We start from the raw sequence: 17,878 nt of genomic DNA on the forward strand, positions 1-17,878 counted from the left end.
CGTTAATTACCTTGCAGGAATATAAAAATGATAGGAGGACAATGAGGTTTTGGGGCTCCACAGGAACACGGGAAGCTGAGTCGGCGGCATTGATCCATCTAGCTTAGTATTGCCTACACCAGGGGTCCCCAGACTTACCGGGCTTCGGGCCGGTGCCCGCCGCGCCGACTGCGCGGCGGGCCGGAGGGCAGGGGAGTGTGCGCGCAGTGGGCCGGAGGGTGGGGGAGTGCGTGCCCGTGCGCATGCGCACACGCACACGGTCGGGAAAAAATCGCCGAAAATCGCTTGTGCGCATGCGTATGGGCCTCCCCCGACCCAGAAGTGCACCGGAAATGACCGGAAATGCGCACAAAGGATTTTCGGCGATTTTTTCTGATTTTGAAGATCGCCGCCGCGCCGCGCACCGTAAGAGCAGGCGGCGGCAGCGGGCGGCGGCGGTCGTCGCGGGCCGGATTGGGAGGCCAATTGGGCCGCATCCGGCCCGGGGGCCGTAGTCTGGGGACCCCTGGCCTACACTGACCGGCAGCAGCTCTCTGGGGCTTCAGAGAAGCCTCTGTTCCAGTTTTCTACCTGGAGGTGCCTTGTGCAGACTTTTTTGTGTGCACAGCATGTGCATTGCCACTGAGCTATGGCTTACAAATAAAATTATGTATCTATGTATGTAGTCATCCTCGTGTACCGATTAGACACAAAGGCTGCTAAACATTATGTTAGGAAATCATTTTACTATCTTTATTCATGTGGACGATGTGGTGCTGCATTATCTGCACATGCTAGGGAGCACTTTAATAATAATTAATGACTATAAATCACACTATTGACCTTCTGTAGGTTGGAGACTACGCTTGCTCTGGATGCAAGGCTCCTTTTGGCCTCACTGCGGAGACCTGGGGTTGAAATTTAAAATTTAAATGTTCCTTAGAATGTTCATGCAGCCAGACTTTTCTTATACAGGAAAGGTCCTTTCTGCTCCAGCTATTCAAGAGACGGTGCAGATTAGTTGACAGGACCAAGACTGTGCATTTATCTGTTTCGTACTCGCAAATACAGTCTTCTACATGGGGCGGAGGAATAGGCACTATAGTTCTGTGGCAAGTAGAGCTGAAATGAATTTTCTCCATTAGATTTGCCTCAGTGAATTTTGATGGCAAGAGCATTCTATGGGTGGATGTATATCTGGAAAATATTTGATACTGAACTTGCAGTAGGAGTCAACATATGACGAACCTCATCTGTGGCAATTAGTGTTTGACAATCTGGCCTGTGAATGCAACAAGGCCAACTTCCAGTAGTGTATTTTTTTTTGTAGATGTTTTCTTATTTTTAGAACTTGTAGTTTCATTTTTAGAACTAAGAACTGGTACATGAGATTGCTTCGTTCCTCCTCCCACCCAGTCTATTTTCCTTTCGTGTCATGTATTTTTAGATTATAATTCCAAGGGTAGAGGCTACCTTTTCTTTTAGTGATTTGTTACCTGATCTAGCATTCTTTTCCAGTTGAGGGGATAAAATTTCTTAAACAACCAACCAAACAGAACACTACCTGAATTTCCAGAGAACTAAAGGTATTTTTCACCCTATGCATACATCTTGAAATTATTCATGATTAGTCACTCCATGTGAGGAGATTTGGGGAACGCCTAATTTTGTAACCTTAGCTCTGGGGCATACCAGAAGGTTCTTGGTGCCAAGTCAGTTGCTTCTATTAGAACCGGCTTTCCAATTCCATTGGCTGAAGTAAAGATGCTAATTTTCTTTTATACCTTTTGATTTGGTCATATGCTCTGAGAAAACATATCTGAGCAGAAATAATGACTTCTGTGAAAAATGAATAGGCTATTAATGGTGGACTTCCCTGTTCCTCGGAAGCCGGGATGGGCAACCTGCCATGTCCCACGTCTAGTTGGACTCCGACTCCCATTGGCCCCATCTAGCTTGGGCAATAGGGTGATGACTTTTTCATTTTTCTCTCTCAGAAATTATTTCCTGTAGCACAAATGAATGAACTTGTGCCTATTAATGACTAAAATGAGGTATATTCCATTGAAATATTTAAAAAGGTCACGCATAAACCGTTTTTATTTTTTTTGCATGCCGTTTTACCATTTCATAAAATTTATTAAGAATTCTATATATATTTCGTATCAAATTTGGACACAACACCACATTCCACAATGGGGAATGTTCTTAGCAACATAGGGTATACAAATGTCACACCTGTGCAAGGTAAAAGCCCCTTTTGGGGACCTCAAAACTCAGCCAGCAGACCCTGCCGGACATGCTGGGGGAAAAAACCTACAGGAGAGGTAGCAAAACATCGTCCTCTAGCGGCGTCTATACTGTTACTGCAGCTAAAAAAAGCTTCCTTGTGTGTTTGATGACCCTGTATAATGTTGTATATATGTGACTCTAAAGCTTGGGTTCAATTTTATATCTGCTTACAGTGACTTCAAAAATGGTCAAAAAACTGGTAAATAAAATTTTAAAAATCATTTTGTGTGTGAGGTTTTTTTAAATCAAATCTCTTTGAAAGTAAGATTTTATTTAATTTTTAATGAAAGCTCATCAAATTATGATTCAGGGAAATGAGGTTGTAAAAAAGTCATCACCCTATTGGGCAATGTTCAGGGATGATGGGAGTTGTAGTCCAGCAAACCCCTGGAGGGCCGCTGGTTCCCACCTCTCTTTAAAATGCATGAAAAAGTAGCAAAACATGCACAATTGTTATTCAATCTCAAGAGGACAGTCAATCTCAAGATTTCTTGGTTTGGGAGCCTTTGCAGTTAAAAAAACGAATGATATTCGTCGTGTATAGACGTGTGCTTGGAAGAGTTTAAATGGACATTAGCAGAAGGTGTGGCAAGAATCCTGGGTTGTGACCTCTGTTGGGCCAAATTTTGTCGCTGACGTGCTTCAGAGTAAATAAGCGAGGTATTGTTTTCAACCAGCTATTACTTATTTGTTTGGAAGTGTCCTGGAAATGTTGCTCTGGGTTCTGCCTCCTCCCTGCCCCTCTCTTATCTTACAATACATCGACTTTTCTAATTGTCCTGTCATTCAAAATGGCTTCTTTTTTCCCCCCAGGCCCTCCTGCCACTTGCGCTAATGTCATGTTTTTTTAGTAGCAAGCCTTGCTCATGTTTTGGTGCAAATTCCCTTTTGTTCCCATGACCCCATGTAGTCTTCTGACCTAGAATGTTCCACATTGCTCCTTGCTCGGCGGTTCAAGCATCGCCGCTAACACGCTTTGATTCCCGAGTCCTTCCATTTTTTTAAAAAATAATTTTTATTAGTTTTATATAACAACACAAAAAGACAAAACATTAAAAGAAAACATTTCTGCCCACCTTCCCCCCCTCCCCCCGCAAGTCCCCTTCTGCCACAAGTGGATCCTGCGGGTGTTGAGAGTCGAAGGTAGTCCATTTTAAAGCTGGGTTTGTCCTCACCCCCCTCTCCCCAGCCCCTGCCACCAGGGGGCCCCGAGACATAAGGAGAGATTGGGATAGGGAACCCCCCCAACCATTTATATCTTTCAGCATAGTAGACAGACAAACAAACAAATAAAAATTTCAAATTCTTAATTTGTTAGACATTGTAATTGTGACTTCCTCAGATCCCTTCTTCCTGATTTTCATAATTCTAAAATATAATTATGGCGGGTTTCTTATTCTTATTTCCAATTCTAATTCTTAAAACTCAACATTATTTTCCTCCTTCTTCGTGCCACCTCCCCACAGGTCCCCTCCTGCCACAAGAGGCACCCATGAGGTGCGACCATCCAAGGGAGGTCTGATTTGTAATTGGGTTTCCTTCCACCCCTCCCTCCCCACCCCAAAGCCCCCCGATTCCCGAGTCCTTCCAACTTCCCTCAGCCTTTTTCCTCTCAGCGTTATTTTCGAAATGTGGCTTCGTTGTTTTGACCTTTTTCTCGAGCCACACCATCCAGCTGTTCTGGATGGAAATTCGGAAATGGCGTGGTGGCGGTTTTGAGGCGGTGGCGTTGAAGCAAAAGTTCGTTGTTGAGCAAAACTTCTATTTCTTCAAGCGCCTAGCTGCTTTAACGAGTGGGTTCAACTTCCCTGGTGCGAGGAAAACAGGAACCTGGCTATTACCAAGGTGATGCCATTGGTCCATCTAGTTTAGTGCTATCTACACTGACTGGCAGCAGCACTGCAGGTTTTCAGGCAGGGATATGCTGGGTGTTGAACCTGGGACTTTGTGCATGTGAAACATGTGCACATTCAACCCTGAGCTACGAGCCTTTCTCACAGATAACCGTTTCCAACATTTGTATAACCAGCATGATCTAGCCTTGCCGGCATCTGTCTGTCTCGAGAGACAATGGAGGAGTGTGCCTTTGGGCGAGAAGTCAAACTGTTGGGACCGATGCAGGAGAGACATGTTTTGTTGCAGCTGGGGCAGGTGAAGTTCTTCTGATGCTCTGTGTCCTATTGATTAAAATCAGCAGGAGTTAAAACCATGCTCGGTGTGGACTGCAGCGTGCCCTTAGTTTGCAGGGGGTGTAATGGGTACAAACTGTTGTAACATCAGCACCACCTTCCGCCCTGCCTTGCTTCTTGTTCTGTGAATAAATTCATTGTCCACATTTAAAATAAAATAAAAAAATCGTCCATCAGAATCAGATATGTTAACTGTCGTGCATGCCAGGTTCTCTACGGATGGCACTGATTTGGCTTGAATAATAAAGATATCAGCCTGTATTCCTGGAGTAATGCTGCATTAATCAGACTTGCTGGAATGATCACATGGTATTTTATTGCCTTTCCCTGCGAGCTGCTGCTTGTCAGCAGCTGGTTGAGCTGCAGGCTGCAGGCCAGTATCTGCAGCCTCTTTTCTCCCAGAAGCTTTCCAGCACATAGCTCTCAGTTATGTCTGCAGCTTGACCAACTAAATGTTTCTCCTGCGCCTTACGGAGTGGATTTTGCAGACCTCAAAGGCCTGTGTATTATTCGTTCCTAGGCCATGTATGCATTTGAAGAATTCAGGTAGGCTCTGTGTAACAGCACGGCCGGCTCTTCTCTATTTTTTTTGTTCTTGCAAGAATTTTGCTGTGTAATGTCAGGCTGCTTGTACAGTCGCAAAAAGGAAAAAAAGGGGGCTTCTGAGTTGTAAAAGGGGGGCTTTTGCCTCCGTGTAAGAATTGTAGCTCTTCTCCAGTGCTTGGGAGGTGGGTGTGTCAAGGATAAGCTGCAGGTAAACAATAGCTAACTGCATGATGAAGTGCAGAGATGCGTAATAGCTTCTAATCTAATGCCTTGTTGGGATTTTATTTAAAAAAATCGCTTTTGCAGCCTGAAACTGTAAGTATAACCTAGAGCCACAAACATAAAAACATACTCTTCTGCTGGGAAAAACGAAAAGTATTTTGTTGTTGCTGCTGTTTTTAGCTCATGGCAGATGCCTCTCTTCTGATTTTCATTTATTTATTCTTAAAGGATAGTTAATTTAGTGTGGGCTGAAATATCGATGCTCGGATGGAGCATGTATGGAATCAGGCTGGGGAGCTGTTGCTCAGTACATATGTCTGCTACTTGTGGTTTCGCAGCTGCAATATTTCAGCAAAACCACTTGGTGAAAATAGAATGCTCTAGATATCAGTAGGGGTGTTGTATTTTTGGTGACATTTTAATACCGGTAGGTGCAGAAAGATAATATTTTTTATTAGTAGTATTAAATGCTGTGTTCTGCATAATTCCTTTTTGAGAAATGGGAAGGGGTGGGGGGGCTCTGGTAAGTCTTTTCTAACCCTTTTCCTTTGCAGCCCTGCAGATTTTTTAAATGCATATGAAACACAGTGAATCCTAGGCTTCTTCTTACCTGCAACAAAACAATACAGGGATATGTTCAATTTTCTGACCTTCATTGGCCTTTCACTTTGTGGTTGCAAATAAGAAGGAAGCTCACCCACTTTTTCTTCTTCTTCTTTCAAAGCTAATTGGTAAAGATCATGGTCGGGGTGGGTATCATTTGCCGCTGCAGATGCCTTCATTATAATGTCATTTCAGTAGTTGCATACTGCAAAAAGCTAACTTGTACCTTATTTGCATGGGAGGTGGGATTTGTTTAACTGAAGACATCATCGGGCTGAATGAGAGGAGGGGGTTGGCTCCTCGCAGGCACTGGAGTTAAAAGCACTGTTTTCCTGCTAAAACACATTTTAATGTCAGGCATGTCGTCGTCACTGTCATGTTCGTGTTCATTTGGCTGAGGTGTCCCTGATAGCGAAAAGGATGATTAACAGCATTTTGTTGTTCTCGATTGGTCTTGAAAAGTAAGCGGTCGTTTTCTGCACAGTGCAGGGTGTGTGTGGGGGGGGAAATAATAGAATTTGTGCTATTTTTGAAACATAGGAGAATACCGTTTTGGGAGCAGGAGGAGGAGGAGGAGGAGGAGGAGGATTTTGGCAGAAGCCAGTGCAGTGCTGTGTTATAACTGCAGTTTGTAGCATTGTTAAGAAAATGCTTGCAAACCTTGAAGAGGCCAATTACTGTCACCAAGTTAAGCTGCAAGATGTAGACGAGGCAGCAAGCCTCGTGTCCTTTTGTCTTAGTCATTCTGTGCAGATGGGAGAGCAAATGATGCAAAAGTGATTTTCTTAATGATTTTGCGATCAGGTTGTCACGCAAATGCAAGGTTCGTTTTGATACGCCGACTTGCAAAGGGCATGGGGGCACAATGCTTTCCATTGACAGCTTCTTCTGCTCATCTCAAAGGCATTTCACTCAGGGCAAGCTTTAACTTAGTAGCCTTGAAGTAACATGCACCCCTTTCTTTTGGATTGTGACTTTCGGGTTCCTTGCATTATCCTTTGTTAGGGAGGTTTCTTTTCTAAAACAGTGCCTACATTTCCTAGTCACCGTGCTTGGCATGTAGAGCTGTTGCTATGGCACTCCCTGAAAAGAGCAGATTTGTTACTTTAGGCATGCTGTTGATTCTGTTGACGCGGTGGAAGTTCTTAAGCCACGCAGAATTCTTCACGCGGAATGGGAAGGTAACAGTTAATCTATCAAAGCAATTGCAGATGGTTATGAAGGGAAATGTTTCTATTCATTTCACATAAACAGCAGCCCGCTATGAAAAGCACATGAGAAACACGGAACAGCAGCCAACTATAGATTTTAACAACCGTGGATGAACTAGGGGACTTCCAAATTATCAGCCTTTTACACCTGAGCTCTGAAGCCAAAACTCCATTAACTGGATTCTAACTGTTGCACTTTAAGGGGCAGGTACAAAACAGACCACATAAACCTTCCAACTGGCCTACTTTGTATTCCTGCTGCCTCAAGCAATAGGGTAGTAAAGGTAAAGGTACCCCTGACCATTAGGCCCAGTCGTGGACGACTCTGGGGTTGCGGCGCTCATCTCGCTTTACTGGCCGAGGGAGCCGGCATCTGTCTGCAGGCAGCTTCCGGGTCATGTGGCCAGCATGACTATGCCGCTTCTGGCGAACCAGAGCAGCGCATGAAAATGCCGTTTACCTTCCCGCCGGAGCGGTACCTATTTATCTACTTGCACCTGACGTGCTTTTGAACTGCTACCGGTAGGTTGGCAGGAGCAGGGACTGAGCAACGGGAGCTCACCCCGTTGCAGGGATTTGAACCGCCGACCTTCCGATCAGCAAGCCCTAGGCTCTGTGGTTTAGACCACAGCGCCACCCGCGTCCCTAACAAGGTGCCAAACCTACTCAGAGTAGACCTATTGAAATTAATAGACATGGAACATTTTCTTTCCTTAAGTTTTGGTGGGTCTTCTCTGAGTAGAAGTAAATTGAATACAACGTAATATGCGTTTTCTCCTTGACGTATTTTATGTCTGAAACGACAATGCCTTTTACTTCATGCAAACCCTTCCTCACAACCTTGGTTTTTCTGCGAACACTTCGTTCCTGGACTTCACTTTAGCTAGGGTTTAAACCCATGCCACTTCAAACCTGCATCCTTTCTCCCCAAATCCATTTCCTCCCACTTCCGCTGTTGCCTGCTCCCGTATGGGAGCATTAGATTGTAAGGTTCTTGGGGCAGGGACATTGTACAGGACTGATTGATTGATTGATTGTGCTGTGCTGTGCTGTGCTGTATAGGATTTCTTACCCTCCCTTCACCATCTTCTTCCTCTTTGGCGATCACTTGTAGCCGAGTAGGATTGTCTTCTCGAGAGTTGATCACGGTGTGGATTTGCCAAGCGTGCCTTCCTCTTAGCACATTTCTCCCTTGCGTCCTGAGAGCGAGTTTCTTCAAAGCTCATGACACCTTTGGTAAAGGCTGTTCTCCAACTGGAGCACTTGCAGACCAGTGTTTCCCAGTTGTCAGTGTTTATACTACTTTTTAAAGATTTGCCTTGAGACATTCTTTAAACCTCTTTTGTTGATCACCAGCATTACGCTTTCCATTTTTAAGCTCGGAATAGAGTAGTTGCTTTGGAAGACAATCATCAGGCATCCAAACAACATGACCAGTCCAATGAAGTTGATGTTGAAGAATCATTGCTTCAACACTGGTGATCTTTGCTTCTTCCAGTACACTGGCATTAGTTTGCCTGTCTTCCCAAGTGATGTGTAAAAATTTTCGGAGACACCGTTGATGGAATCTTTCGAGGAGTTGGAGATGGTGTTTATAAGTGGTCCGTGTTTCACAAGCATATAGTAAGGTTGGTAGTACAACAGCTTTGTAAACAAGCATTTTGGTTTCCCTGTGAATGTCCCAGTCCTCAAACACTCTGCACTTCAATTGGGAGAACCATTGCTTTTGGTTTGATTTTATATGTTGTGGTCTTGTTGTGAGACCTCAGGGTATAGGGTAGTGTAGATAGAGAAAAGTTTTCCTCCCTCCCTTATAACACTAGATCTCTCCTCAACATCCAGTGAACAAGCTGAATGCTGGGAGATTCGGGACAGACAAAATAAAGTACAGTGGTACCTCGGTTTTCGAACGTAATCCATTCCAGAAGACCGTTCAACTTCCAAGGCATGTTTGAAAACCGAAGCATTTACTTCCAGGCTTACGGCGTTCGAAAACTGAAATGTTTGTCAATGGAGACGTTTGAAAACCGAGGTACCATTGTACATCTTCACACAGCGCATAGTTAAGCTATGGAATTTGCTCCCACTGGAGGCAGTGATGGCCACTAACCTGGATAGCGTTATATGCGGATTGGAGAAATTCATGGAGGAGAAAGCTTTCTTTTAATGGCTACTAAGCCTGATGCGTTCCTTCACTATTGGAGGTAGTATGTTTCTGAACACCAGTTCTAAAATATCTGCAAGAAAACAGAGCTGCCCCCTTTCCGACTATAACAATAGTGAGCTTGGGAATTTAAGGAGTTAAACTCATTGGCGTTTAATGGTGTCCGCGAAGGAGAGATAGCAAAAAGTGTTTCAAAAATAAATGGTGTCTGGGGTTTTGCAGATGTGGGTGCTATTTTTGAACACTGTTTGCTAGACAATATTGTCTCAGGCTCTGCCAGCTCACCATTGGCACTGCAGTTGGTGCATTGCATAAAAAAACATTGTAGGGAATATTGAAAAACCACGTCGTCTACAAGTTGGTAGAATACAGTATAATGTTTTGAAACCTGTTTGAGCAGCAATCAGAATGTAGTTCATTCCCTCCTAACAAGTGTTACCTCTGGCGCCTTCTATTATTGCAGTGTATTTTCCAATATTTCCAGCACTTTCCTTTTTCATTATCATTATCATTATTATTATTGCAAATAAGGGCATGTCCCTGCTTGACAGCTTTTAGGCACACAAAATTAGCAGACGAATCATATATTTCCACCATTGATCCTAAGGAAAACTTTTTTTGTGCAAGTGAAAGCAAGCGAGGCATTGCACAAGGAACAGTGTGAGTATTGCACTGCATAGGAAACACTTGAGCTGTATGGTGTCAGCCCTTGATGCACCTAGGAAGGGGCCTTGCTCCTGCAGACTATGTGGATCTTTTGGCAAGATCAGGAGCTCAAGTAGCATATATATTTGTGTGTATATTTTGCTTACATTACCTTATCCCTTTCTGGATGGTGTAGAGTATATCAAATTTTGTACCTTAGGAAAAGACAATACAGCCTCTTCCTTCCTGCCCAGTGGCAACCCAGTATTTTGTAAACTACCCTGAGATCCTTGGATGAAGGGTGGTATAGAAATTCAGTCAATCACCAATCAATCAATCAATAACACTGTTGTTGTTGGGCTGCATGAGTTTCATAGGCAGGGACCGGTTGGATATTAGATTTCATAAGCTATCACATTCCATCTTGCTTTGTGAACATTTGCTCTTTATTTTACTTTTGCTTTCAGTGGCTACAGAACTTGAATGCTCCAGCATATATCCAACCTTTTTCAAAATGGTGAAGAAGAAGTTGGACCACCCCATTCCTTCCTTGACATTTTGTAAACCATTTTTTTTAAATAAAAAAAATGTCTTTTGCTAGTCCTTGGTAGTAGTTGCTGCCTCCTGATAGGGAAAGCCAGTTTTAATGTGCCCACCATGCAGACCTGTTTGTAAAACATTGGGGTAAACAGCCAGACTCTCGCACGAAAGCCAGGCTATTCCCCATCTGCCGATTATGTTGTGAACTGATATCACTGTGTTTACATTCAAATGAGACATACTCAAATGCCACGTTAAGGATAAATATGACTAGGACGGTTTGTGTTTTCTGGAGTTGGAGGGAGGTTTTGAATGCAGAAAATAGTCCTGGAAACACTTAGGAATGTTGCTTCAGCAAGTTCATGAAATATATTCAGAATCTTGGACTGGAGGTCCTTTGAAATCCTACTATCTGTACAGTGGAACCTTGGTTCTCGAACTTAATCTGTTCCGGGAGTCCATTCGACTGCCGGAACTGATCGAAAACCAAGGCGTGGCTTCCAATTGGCTGCAGGAGCTTCCTGCACTCAATCAGAAGCCGCGTTGAATGTTCAGCTTCTGAAAAGCATTCGCAAACTGGAACATTTACTTCCGGGTTTGCGGCGTTCAGGAGCCGATATGTTCGGGAGCCAAGGTACCACTGTATTGGGTACAGAGATTGATAGTTGTTGGTGAGGACAAAGTTTGAAAAAGTTACCGTGGAGCGCACACAGCAGAACAACGAACGAGATTTCACACAACCTTTTGCACATGGGAGTAAAGTGAGACTAAGCCATAAATTAGAAGAGCAAGGAGCACTGAAGATTATGAACAAGGCTGTGTACACATTCCTATTTACTATGGCTCCAGTGTACTCCCCCCACTGGTATTTGAAGCTGAGTACACATGATATTAGCTGCAATCCATATGTATTCTGTAGTTTCTTGAGAAGCACTTTGATGTGTTTCCCCTCAAACCAGCTTCCATCCGATTTGGGAACATTCGAGACAGCTGTTGTGAATGCGCAGGTGATAGCTTCATTGAATAAGGAAAGAAATCATGTAATGCACATGGGATGAAGACATTCCTGCCCTCCTATCTGGTGTGCACAACAGCATAAAAAAGTGACTTTAAGCACAACAGCAGGAAACATATGATAGCCAGTGAATTTTCAGAGTTCACGACAGAATTCAGAGCTGAATTCTGAGCTGAATGAATATAATACAAGTCAACTTGAACAAAGGGAATGCATGCAATACCAGTCACATCTAAAACCAAAGTTGTAATTAACTTTTTTCAGGTAACTATGCCTAGGAAGCAAATGTAATTTTGCCCACAGCTTTTTGGATATGCTAAAATTAGTAAGTTTTTAGTCCTTTTATTTCTAAGCAAAGCAAAGGAAGTGTGTGTAGGCTTGCCACTAGCTCCTTGAAAAGGTGTATTTTAAAACTAGAACCTTGTAATTGTAGAGTTGGAAGGGACCCCAAGGGTTTTCTAATCTAACCTCCTGCAGTGCCAGAATCTCAATTAGATCGTACATGTCAGATAGCCATCCACCCTCTGCTTAAAAACCTCCAAGGAAGGAGAGTCCACCAATACACAACAACACCCTGCAAATACAACCTAAAACCAATGAAACAGCAGCATAAAACCATATAAAAACAGAAATTAAGGGAATTCAAACTCATAAAACAGGGTCTGATCTTATAGGTCAAGGAAAGCCTGGGCAAAAAGCTGTGTTTACATACAACATTTACAACATGTTAATAATGCAATAGGGGACTCGGGTGGCGCTCTGTGGTCTATACCACAGAGCCTAGGACTTGCTGATCAGAAGGTCGGCGGTTCGAATCCCCGCGACAGGGTGAGCTCTCGTTGCTCGGTCCCAGCTCCTGCCAACCTAGCACTTCGAAAGCACGTCAAAGTGCAAGTAGATAAGTAGGTACCGCTCCAACGGGAAGGTAAACAGCGTTTCCGTGCGCTGCTCTGGTTTCACCAGAAGCAGCTTAGTCATGCTGGCCACATGACCCGGGAAAACTGTCTGCAGACAAACGCCGGCTCCCTCGGCCTGAATGTGAGATGAGTGCGCAACCCCAGAGTCGTCCGCGACTGGATCTAATGGTCAAGGGTTCCTTTACCTTTACCTAACAGTGCAATAGAGATGATGATGATGGCGGTGGTGATCATATTTTATTTCATTTTGTTTGTAGACAGCTCATCTGTACCCAGCTACTCTGGGGTATCAATGTCACACTGTTTGATAAGGCTTACTGCCAAGTAAGCGTGCATAGGATTACAGCCTAGCAGCACTTTACTGAATTACCCCCTTCCAAACAAGTATTTTAGTTTGGACTACTTTAGACTATGTTTCGAGAGAGAGAGAGAAAGAGAGTGAGAGATTTATTAAGCCATGTAGAATTAAGATGACATGTTGTATTTTAGTTTTGTTTACCAAATGTAAGTCAAATAATCATGTTGCACAAGATCAGTTTGGGGGAGGAGGGAAAGTTCCAGGATCCTTTTTTTAGGGGGGGGGGATTTATGCAATTCAAAATTTTCCAGAAAACTCGCCAATGGAAACCAATAAGGTGAGATGAATAAGTTTTAGAGTACAAATATTCAACCATCATTTTATGCCCTTCTGCAAAGTGAGGTACAGTGGATGTCTCTGGGACAAAAGGCCTTGGGGGTGCTTTTTTTGGGGGGGGGGAGGGCTCTTCTTGGCAGTGAAGTATTTTCAGGCTGTGGACTACTTTGATTGACCTCACCTGGCCAGTGGTTCCTCCTAGACAGAAATGCTTATTGTCTGGACTGGGATCTTATTTGCTCATTCTTGCCTACAGATGGGGATGAGGTTTGATGCCCTTACTGGATTTGTGTTTTGTTTCTCTCTCATACACCTGGAATGCCAATTTTCTTTTGAGCAGCTGCTAGGTCAAATATGCCACTTCGTTACCCTGAGCTTCAATTCTGCGCACGGTTACGTTTATATAAATAACTGGTCAAAATGTGTGTACCTGTGGAACGATGTCCTTGAGTTAGCTACTAAATCGTGTATCTGTCGGTGCCTTTGAAAAGCTCAGAGTTTGCTTTCTGCAAAACTCAGTATCTTATCTGTATGTTAACATTGAAATCTGCAGGGTGTTTGAGGGTGTCTTCTGTTTGTGGGAGAGATTCAAGCACCTAATGGATCTTTAGAATTGCTCAATTAAAGTGGATTAAACCCCTTGGGTTGCCCTAGCACAGGCATCCCCAAACTGCGGCCCTCCAGATGTTTTGGCCTACAACTCCCATGATCCCTAGCTCAGTGTTTCTCAACCTTTTTTGGGCCAAGGCACACTTGTTCCATGAAAAAAATCACGAGGCACACCACCATTAAAAAAGTTAAAAAAATTAACTCTGTGCCGCCCTATATTGACTATATAATTATGACTGTAAGAAACACTTGCCAATTGCTGTGTTGGTTGCAATCTCCTGTAATAAGGCTTCACAAGCCGCTGATTTCTCTGCCAGCACAATCCTTTGCTCAGCAAGTTTCAGGTTGAGCTCATCCAGCCAGCTTCTTTAAGTTTGTCTAAAACCACCCTCCAGTCGTTTGCACTGAGCTTTGGGAAAGAGGAGGAGAAATATTGCCATAAAGATGTGTCCTGTAAAAATATCCATTGGAACCCGCGCGACCCCCCGGGAGCAACGGGCCTGCCCCTCCTCAGTCCAGGCCAGGCGCCTCACCTTCTGCAGGGCGCGCACGTGCTCCTCGCCGAAGAGGCCGCTCACTCCCTCGTAGACGCTTGCTGGCTGCCCTCCGGAGGCTGTTCTGCTTGTCGGCCCGCGGCCTCGCGCCAACCAAGCCCCGGGCGCCGCCAGCAAGAGCAGCGAGAGCGAGACAAACAGCAGCAGCAGCACCCGCCGGCCGGCTCTCACGTCCGAGGCCGTGGTGGTGGCTGTTGAGAGCTGCGCTCGCCCCGCGTCGTGACCCGGCCGGCTTCCTTTCCGTGACAATGCAAATCGCCCTTCTCGTCGCCGCACGTCGCGGCACACCAGCCAGCGTCTTGCGGCACACTAGTGTGCCGTGGAACAGCGGTTGAGAAACGCTGCCCTAGCTAACAGGACCAGTGGTCGGGGAAGATGGGAATTGTAGTCCAAAGCATCTGGAGGGCCGAGGTTTGGGGATGCCTGCGCCTAGCACAACACATCCTGCTTTTTATGCATTGAAAAGTATGGCATGAGCAAGTGATTAATGGGAAGATGTGCAAACGCCTCACAAGGAAATCAATACAAGTGCACGTTGAATGTTCATTGTTCTGTAAAGCTGCATGCACCCTTGACATGTGAAACACATTATTCCCCCCAAAGAATCCTGGGAACCCTAGGGTTTGTTTGTTTTTGGAAATTGTAGGTCTATAAGAGATAAACCGCTCAGTGGAAGGACAGGTCCTGAAGCTGAGGCTCCAATACTTTGGCCACCTCACGAGAAGAGAAGACTCCCTGGAAAAGACCCTGATGTTGGGAAAGATGGAGGGCACTAGGAGAAGGGGACGTCAAGAGGACAAGATGGTTAGACAGTGTTCTCGAAGCTACCAACATGAGTTTGACCAAACTGCGGGAGGCAGTGGAAGACAGGAGTACCTGGCGTGCTATGGTCCATTGGGTCACGAAGAGTCGGACACGACTAAACAACAAGGGATAAACTACAGAGACCAGGATACTTTGAATGTGCAGCCCTGTAAATACATCGGGATGAATGTTCAAGAAAGACTAGACATAGTCTAACCACTGCAAAAGCATTGTGCGAGGAAATCGGAACAATGCTGAATATACATGTTGTCTAGAAGAGCCCAAAATAGCATGAAAGTTGCAAATGCTGCAGTGCATGCAGGGGTCCCCTCCCCCCTTGCCCAAAAACTTGCTTTGCCCTTTCCCTCATCCCAGAGCATGTCAAGTTGGTAGTGACGTTGGCAGATTGAGAGTTCATCCGTAACATGCTTAACTTAGCAAACAAAAGTGACAGCTGTTTTCAGAATTGGTTTAAAAAATAATAATCAGGAAGTGAATGGCTATTTAGGACTTTTAAGTTTTAAGATCCATTTACTGTTTCCCTTTCTGTCTTTCTGAATACAGGCGATGATTATAGTGGCGATCAAAGTAATGTGCATGCATTTGAAACAAGGCAAAGCTCGTGCCAAGGAGGGCCGTTTCCAGTCCCTGAGAACAATCTAGTTTAAGTGGAGTGACATGCACACTGGTGAGCTCTGTGACCTTGTAACCAGGAATGGCTCAGGGCAACTGCATCTATGCATGCAAGCAAAGGCTTCGGAACTCTTGGGAGCACATACAAGCATGTACCAATTATGCCAAATGACAACAGCATCGCTGCTTGTGCTTTGGAAACAAAGGATGCAGCCATGGCGTTATCATGTTCCAGCGCAAGCAAGGCAGAACCTCTGAGTCTGGCCAAGGACACAGACATTTACAACCGCAGGAAATGGGGACAAAGGGCAGCCTTGTTTGGAAGAAATCCAACATCTAGCCTGGGCAATACAGGTACTGAATAGCAAAGAAGGGAGAGGAAAAAAACCTTTCTTAGATTGGGAAAGGATATCGGTTCAAGTGCTAAGATGAGATTTCAAGGAACTAATTTGCAGTAATGCACTCATTGGATCAAATCTCAGCTGGCTGAAATCCAATAAAATTGATGGATTTTTAAGGCAGTTTCACTTCCTAAAGTGCCTCCCTGACCTGCTGCTTCAAATTCATCCATTTATTGTGAGCGCAATCAAAATCTTTAGTCAAATGCTTGGCCTGTCCCCAGAGCGGTGACCACACATTATATTTATTTATTTAGTATCATGGTTCATTTGTTGTGCTCCTAGACCTGGCTTGTCTTTTTCAGCAGACCATTACAGTGGAACCTCGGTTTACGAACACCTCAGTTTATGAATTTTCGGTTTACGAACACCGCGGACCCATCTGGAACGGATTAATTCACTTTCCATTACTTTCAATGGGAAAGTTCGCTTCAGTTTATGAACGCTTCAGTTTATGAACAGACTTCCGGAACCAATTACGCCCATGCTTCGGGTTAAGTACGCTTCAGGTTGAGTACTCCGCGGACCCGTCTGGAACGGATTAATCCACTTTCCATTACTTTCAATGGGAAAGTTCGCTTCAGTTCATGAACGCTTCAGTTTAAGTACTTCGCGGACCGTCTGGAACAGATTAATCCACTTTCCATTACTTTCAATGTGAAAGTTTGCTTTAGTTTATGAATGCTTCAGTTTATGAACAGACTTCCGGAACCAATTGTGTTCATAAACCGAGGTACCACTGTAGTCTTTCCAGCTACTGGGACACGGCCTGATGTGAGGTGGGTTGCAACATTGGCACTCCCTCTATAAAAATATTTAGTAAAAAGAAACAAAGAAAAAAGAAATGGGGTTCCCAAATGCATATGTGGGTTAAAGGTGTGAAAAAAACTACTGTTCTAGACCATCCTTCATCTTGTGGGATCCCAGGACCCTGTACAGATGAAAAGACTCAAAACAAAACATAAATGCATGATAATAATAATAATAATAATAATAATAATAATAATAATAATAATAATAACTTTCTTATTTATACCCCCCCATCTGGATGGGTTTCCCCAGCCACTCTGGGGAAGATTAACTAACCACCCTAAAACCAATTTGTGTGTGTGTGTGTGTGTGTGTGTGTGAGAGAGAGAGAGAGAGAGAGAGAGAGAGAGAGAGAGAGAGAGATCTGATCCTGCTTTAAACTCGAATAAACGGAACAGGTAAATGTTAAATCTCTATGTCTGAGAGGTTATTCCCGGGAGAAGATTGTAGCCTGAATCAGAACCATTGGCTTGACAACAGTTGTTCAGGGTACTGTACTCTTAATGTGAGGAGCAGAACGCCAAGCAGTGGTAATAGGCCATTCAAAAACCCTTCCCAATTGTGTGGATGAGCCTTTGGCGAAGCGTGGCTTGTTCTTGCTTACTGGAGAGTTCATAATGTGATAAATCACAGCAGATGGGATTACTAGAATGTTTAACTACTGAAAGGCCACAGTGAGGGATAAATGTCTTTATTGTGACAAGTGAGGCGTTTTGCCTTCATAAAAGCAAGCAGAATATGGACTGTTGTTTGGCGATTCCAACATCTGTGAGACAGCGTGGAGATTGCACATTGCACCATCTGTGTGACTGCACAGAGTGGTCGGCATTAGGCTGAGAGCTATAAGTGTGTCTATAGATATGCATCTACATATGCTCTGGAAAGTTGTCTGTCTGCCTGTCTTCGGTGCATTTTGATACCTAAGTTTGGCTACTGTATCTTACTTCTTTTCCTTCTACCTATTTATCTTCATATTAGTTGCTTTACTCACAAAAGTAACCCAAAGTGACTTAGAACACAGTTTGCTGCCTATTTGGAATTTGAATGCCCTTCCTCCCCTAGGTTTAGTCTCCCTGCGAATTTCAAACAAGTCCTTGCAAGGATTCTTTGCCT

General features: G+C 44.2%; 1 protein-coding gene across 12 annotated transcripts in view; it reads left to right on the forward strand.

Annotated features, from left to right (window-relative positions):
- Positions 1 to 17,878, forward strand: part of EVL (Enah/Vasp-like) — a 149,603-nt gene that overhangs the window by 17,293 nt on the left and 114,432 nt on the right. For 9 of the 12 annotated variants that reach the window (XM_088655372.1, XM_088655412.1, XM_088655378.1 and 6 more), the window contains exon 1: positions 4,777 to 5,006. The exons of the other annotated variants lie outside the window; for them this stretch is intronic. In XM_088655372.1, coding sequence (XP_088511498.1) covers positions 4,984 to 5,006 — 23 coding nt within the window. In that variant the 5' untranslated portion in view covers positions 4,777 to 4,983. Of the gene's footprint in view, positions 1 to 4,776; positions 5,007 to 17,878 lie in introns of those variants that run through there. 12 annotated transcript variants of the gene reach the window in all.

The sequence above is a fragment of the Zootoca vivipara genome, chromosome 1 (assembly GCF_965207765.1).
Source record: "Zootoca vivipara chromosome 1, rZooViv2.hap1.1, whole genome shotgun sequence".
Taxonomy (NCBI): domain Eukaryota; kingdom Metazoa; phylum Chordata; class Lepidosauria; order Squamata; family Lacertidae; genus Zootoca; species Zootoca vivipara.